The 5,986-nt window shown below is 48.4% G+C and overlaps 1 protein-coding gene across 3 annotated transcripts in view; it reads left to right on the plus strand.

Annotated features, from left to right (window-relative positions):
* The window catches only part of SLC11A2 (solute carrier family 11 member 2), a 45,128-nt gene that overhangs the window by 25,309 nt on the left and 13,833 nt on the right, over nucleotides 1-5,986 (plus strand). For all 3 annotated transcript variants that reach the window (XM_045287252.1, XM_004711379.4, XM_045287253.1), the window contains exons 9-13: nucleotides 763-918; nucleotides 1,715-1,873; nucleotides 3,664-3,753; nucleotides 5,303-5,422; nucleotides 5,576-5,725. In XM_045287252.1, the coding sequence (XP_045143187.1) occupies nucleotides 763-918; nucleotides 1,715-1,873; nucleotides 3,664-3,753; nucleotides 5,303-5,422; nucleotides 5,576-5,725 (675 nt within the window). The remainder of the gene's footprint in view (nucleotides 1-762; nucleotides 919-1,714; nucleotides 1,874-3,663; nucleotides 3,754-5,302; nucleotides 5,423-5,575; nucleotides 5,726-5,986) is intronic.

Raw genomic sequence — 5,986 nt, forward strand, 5'->3', positions numbered from 1 at the left:
TGAGAGTAGTGATACCAGGAGGGTAAGGGTAAGGTGAGGTAGAAAGGGAGAATTGGTCACAAGGATCTACATGGATGAAGGGAGACATCAGTTAGTGTAAGACATGAAAAATTAATAATTTGTAAATTATCAAGGGTTCATGGGGGATGGGGTGGGGAGGAGGGGAAAAAAATGAGGAGCTGATACCAAGGGCTCAAATAGAAAACGTTTTGAGAAAGATGATGGCAACAAATGTACAAATGTGCTTGACACCATGGATGTATGTATGGATTGTGATAAGAGTTGTACGAGCCCCCAATAAAATGATTTTAAAAAAGAAAAAAAGAGATTTTTAAATTAAAAAGAATTATTTCAGTCAAAACCCCCCAAAACTTTACTCTTAGAAACGCACTGGGGCAGTTGTACCCTGTCCTATTGTAAGGTCGCCCACTGTGAGTCAGCATTGAATGGATGTCAGAAAGTCGTGTTCTAATCCCTTAGAATATTAATTCTTTGCACATATATTTTATATATTTTAAATACGATATATCTTAAAATCATGTTGATATCTTAAAATTTCTGGATGCTTCCGACTTGACTAGAACTCTCTGACCCCCAGCAGCGCGCCCTTTGTGTTGCCTGGGTGGTGGCGGCTCTCTGCTGCTTGTTATTCTGGGCAATGGCTGGAAAGGGGTTGTCAAGGTAATGGATGTTGACTGCCCCCTCATGGTACTCTCCAGTCTCGTGTTCCAGAAAGGCTAATCATGCTCGTGTTCTGTGTAGTATGTTACAGTGAAACCCAACCAGACCCAGGTGCTCAAGGGCATGTTCGTGCCATCCTGTTCAGGCTGTCACATCCCACAGGTGGAGCAGGCTGTGGGCATCGTGGGAGCCGTCATCATGCCACATAATATGTACCTACACTCTGCTTTGGTCAAGGTGAGCCAAGTCCCTAGTGTCAATGGCTTCATGGGTCGTTCTTGGGGTCTACCCTACTGTTGTAGGAGATGCCAGCTTGGTTAGAGCTGTTAGGCTCCTGAAGGAGCAAGGTGTTTTTCCAGCTGGATGTTCACAAACTCAATACATTTGGGTTCTGTCCTTATTGCCAAGGTGCTCAGATATAACTGACTTCACAGACCGGTTTTAAAAAGGCCCCAAAGTTTATTTAAATCTCAGAAACTGAGCAGTCTCTGGCAGTTAAAAGGAAAGAGCCCAGCTAGGCTTTTACCAGTCAGTCTTACACAATGGTTTGCTGGGAGCTGTGAGAGACAGCTGTGGTTGGAGTTACAGGACCTGTTAAAGCTGAGGTTGAAACTTTGAGTATTTCCCACCAAACAGAGTAGTAGACAGGTGGTAAGACTGCACCCTGTCAAGGGGGGAGAACTCGAAAGACCCAGAAAAGCAAGGTGGCCCCATCAAATTCTGGCTGCCAGCAGGTCTCTCCAGTCTCTTGGGACTGGAGGCAGTTAGTTGTTGGTGTAGGTCAGTCCTCCTCCAGTCCCAGTAGCTATGAGCTCGGGAGTCAGTCACTGTTCCCGGCTTGGGGCATGATCAATGTGCAGCGGTCATGACGTTCTCAATCACGACATAGGCTGGGAACGGAATGAATGCTGGGTAGCTCCACCTTCATTGGGTCTCAGGTTTTTGTCCTCTAAACCCCTCAACTGACTCCAAGCTCATGAAGTGTTGGAGGAAAACGTGACCCAGCTGATGGAAGTGACTGCTCTTCCTTCAGTCCAGACAGATAAACCGGGCCAGTAAGCAAGAAGTCCGAGAAGCCAACAAGTACTTTTTCATCGAATCCTGCATCGCGCTCTTTGTTTCCTTTGTCATCAACGTCTTTGTCGTCTCCGTCTTTGCTGAAGCATTTTTTGGAAAAACCAATGAGCAGGTGGTGAGTAAGGCCAGCCCATGGGTGGTCGTGAGGAGTGGAGAGAGTAGCGGGCAGACTGGAATGGAAAGGAACGAGAAACAATGACTGGGAGCTCAGGGAAATGGATCCCAACCACCCTAAGTGACCCTTAGAGTCACCATGCACCTGTCGGGGCTCCCTGGGGCGCAGCCTGGGGCTAGCAGGCTTTCAGCTGTGGCCAGGAAGGGAACCTGCCTCAACTCAGCCTCAGGACCACTTCATGCTCGTGGCTTCTGTGACTCTCTCTCATCTCCTTTTTGTTGCCTGTGCATCAACTCTGTCTGCCTGTCTGCCAGTGCAGCCGTTTGCTGGCGAGGACTGGTTGGGAGGAGTCCACAAACAAATTGGCCAGGACAGAGTCTGCGTTGTCATTTTGAATTCTTCATCCTCTTGCTTCCTGATAATCTCGTTTTTTTTTGTTTATGCTTTTTAGTATCTATTGTGAAAATATTCACAGCAAAACAGACACCAACTCGACAGTTTTTATATGTACAATTCAGTGGCACTAATTACATTCTTTGAGTTAGGCAACCATTGTCACATCCTTTCTAAACTATCCCACCACCAGCAACAGATCCAAAGACTATCCCTCTTTTCCATCCAGCCTCCACCTGAGGGCCACCAATAGCTTGGCTTCTGGCTATGTGCCTGAGGAGCCCTGGCAGTGCAGTGGTGAAAGCACTTGCCTGCCAATTGAAAGGTCAGCAGTTCAAACCCACTCGCCACTCCCTGGAAGGAAGATGGAGTAGTCAGTGTCCGTCCAGATGTACAGCTTTGGAAGTCCTGTGGGGACAGTTCCACCCTGTCCTGTAGGGTCTCTGTGAGTGAGCATCGACTCCATGGCAGTGAATTTGACTTGGCTTGGCATGTATTAGGAGCCCTGCTGGTGTAGTGGTTATGTATTGACTGTGAACCATTTGGTCGGCAGTCTGAAACCATTAGCAGCTCCTCGGCAGAAAGACTGGACATTCTGCTCCCTTAAACAATTACAGTCTGGGACACCCACCGAGGGTCACTGTGAGTCAGCATGGACTCAATGGCAGTGAGTGTGGAGTTTGGCTTTGGGGACATATTAGCTTATTTCATGTAAGTGAGACCATACAGACTTGCTTTCTTGTGCCTAATTTTGCTCAGCATGTCTTTAAGGTTCATTCTTGTTGTGGCATGCATCAGGACTGTTTATCTAGATTCCACCATTACTCTGTTTCCCATCTTTAGGACCTCTGACTTCTGATTCTGCTTTGACCAAGGGCCACGAGTCTGGCTCTTCTCTTATGTTTGAACCTCTCTTTTCTTTTTTTAATGATACCAGTAAACAGTATCAAGCAAGTACATAGTAAATACTCAGGAAATTAACTTGTAAACTAACCTCAAAACCATTGGCCCATCTTTTTGTTTGACCTTTCATGGTTTATGGAGTTGTGAAGAAGATAGAGACTCATAGGGTACTCTCTTTATGGACACTGTTTCCCTGAAAACAGCCCTTTTAAGGACCTCTGCTGTCATTGTTCAAATGTCCTGTGCACATGTATCGGCATGCAGTTCAAACCCAGTCAATATTGTTGGGGGCATGCGGGTAGTGGGTGTAGACAGAGGAAGGGCACATATAACCCTGCCCCCAGTCTCTGCCCACATCATGGTCTGTACCCTGCCTTTTCTCTCTGGGCTCTGGTTCATAGGTAACTTGTATGTAATCTGTAGGCAACCACTTTTACCTGGTATGTCTTTGCTTCTGAAATAAGCAGCTGTTCCTAAATTGCTTTGGTGTCTAGGTTCAAGTCTGTAAAAACACTACCATCCCCATGCCGGAAAACCTCTTCCCTGACGACAACTCCACACTGGCGGTGGACATTTACAAAGGGGTAAGCATCTGCGGTCTGAAGTGTGCGCTTTGCTTGTGAGTCGTGCTGCCATCTGGGTCTTTTCTGTAGTTGCACTTCACATTTGAGCATCTCTTGACCTGAGTGTTATTTATTCCAAAGCCAGGCAAACATTTCAGATGACCTGGTAGAAAACAGAGCATCAGCTGAAAAGGTGAATTGTATACTCCCACCGTTGGTCTGTGAGTCGAGGTGCCTCTAAAGAAAGGGTTCCTAATGAAATTGTCCTTACGAGGCCATCTCAGTCCCTTCATGCTGATTGCATTGTAAATCTCTGAAAGTAGAGTGTCTGGCATGTAGTATTTCCCAAAGGAGCCCTGGTGGCACCACAGTGTGTGCTTGGCTGCTTATGGAAAAGTTGGCGCGTTGAGCCCTCCTTGTGGTTATTGGGTGCTGGTGAGTTGAGTCCACCATATCATGCACAACAGAATGAAATGGCGCCTGCCCCTCCACCAACCTCACAATCCTTTCTCTGTTCGAGCCCTGTGCTGCAGTGTCCATCTCATTGAGGGTCTTCCTCTTTTACGCTGACCGTCTGCTTTACCGAGCGTGATGTCCCACAGGGACTGGGGCTCCCGATACCGTGTCTAAAATGTATAAGATGAAGGCTCACCAGCCTTGGTTCTGAGGAGCATCCTGCCGTGTGTCTTTCAAGATAGATTTGTTAATTCTCCTGGCAGTCCACGGTACTTTGAGTGGTCTTTGCCAACACCGAATGCGAATGCAGCATCCGTTCTTCATCAGCCTTTCTTATTCAGTGTCTAATGTTGGCCTGGCACTGAGGCAGGACTGCAGCCTGGGACACCCTTGGGGGCATTTCTACCCTGTCACATGGAGTCGCTGGGGGCTGCAGATTGCCTCCGTGGCGCCCGGCAACAACAAGCATAGCTGAAGTGTTTTGTTTTGTTTTTTAACCATATTTGAGACAAGTAGGGGAATCAGATAGTTCATGGAAAAATGGATTTAGAAGATAATGAAAATTTTCCGCTACCTTTTAGGTGGTGTTTTAAGGATTATGATCTGGGAATTGCTGGCATGCGTTATTGTTGATCGAACAGTTAGCACAGGGATTCGACACGAAGACACACGGAGCTTGGGGAAGAAAGGGTTAGGCTGGGGATAAAGAGCAAAACGGAGGTGGAAGCCTCTCGCCGAGAGCAGCGCCTGAGCCGGCTTCCCCGCCAAGACCCAGCACAGCACCTGGCATGACAGAAAACCCAAGCCAAACCCTCTGCTGGCGAGGCCATGCCAACTGGCAGCCACCGCATAGGATAGTGTAGAGGGTTTCCCTGGCTGCTCAGTCTCTACAGAAGCAGACTGCCACATCGCTCTCTTGTGAGGCAGCTGGCAGGTTCAGCCTGATGACCTTCGGTTACCAGCTGAGGGCTTCACCTCGGAGTGTCCAGGGCTCCTTGGTTCTTTGTGTAGGAGGGTGGGCCGGGAGAAGAGGGCGCTGCCTTGAGACATGCTGTTTCGGCGTTGTGTAAGCAGATTGTTGACACGAGCGTTCTTTCTCTCCTGTCCCTCGCAGGGCGTTGTGCTGGGCTGTTACTTTGGGCACGCTGCCCTGTACATCTGGGCCGTGGGCATCCTGGCTGCAGGCCAGAGCTCCACCATGACAGGGACCTATTCTGGCCAGTTTGTCATGGAGGTACGTGCTGGTTTGACTGGTGTGGGATAGAAGGTGAGGTCTTCACCCTCCAGTGACTGCTTCTTAGTTCCACTCCACATTCTCTCCCCATCCCCCCAGCCCCTCATCTGTTTCGTGACCCTGCTGCTCATCTGCTCCTGGGGTTTCTTGCAGGGATTCCTGAACCTGAAATGGTCCCGTTTTGCCCGAGTGATTCTCACTCGCTCTATTGCCATCATCCCCACTCTGCTGGTCGCCGTCTTCCAGGACGTGGAACACCTAACGGGAATGAATGACTTCCTGAATGTGCTGCAGAGCTTACAGGTGCGAAGGGAGCGGGAGACTCACGTGCCCTCACTCAGACAGCCTCCGGCTTGGACTTAGGGTGCCCAGCCTAGTGCAGAAAGGAAGGACAAGGCACACTCTGGGTCTTCGTTGTGTAAAATCTCTGGGTTCTAAAAGGCTTTGAGACATGGCTTGTTTTTTTTTTTAAATCGTTTTATTAGGGGCTCATACAACTCTTATCACAATCCATACATACATCAATTGTGTAAAGCACATTTGTACATTCATTACTCTCAAAAC

The sequence above is a fragment of the Echinops telfairi genome, unplaced genomic scaffold, assembly GCF_000313985.2.
Source record: "Echinops telfairi isolate 266 unplaced genomic scaffold, ASM31398v2 ScPeMD7_12;HRSCAF=54, whole genome shotgun sequence".
NCBI lineage: Eukaryota > Metazoa > Chordata > Mammalia > Afrosoricida > Tenrecidae > Echinops > Echinops telfairi.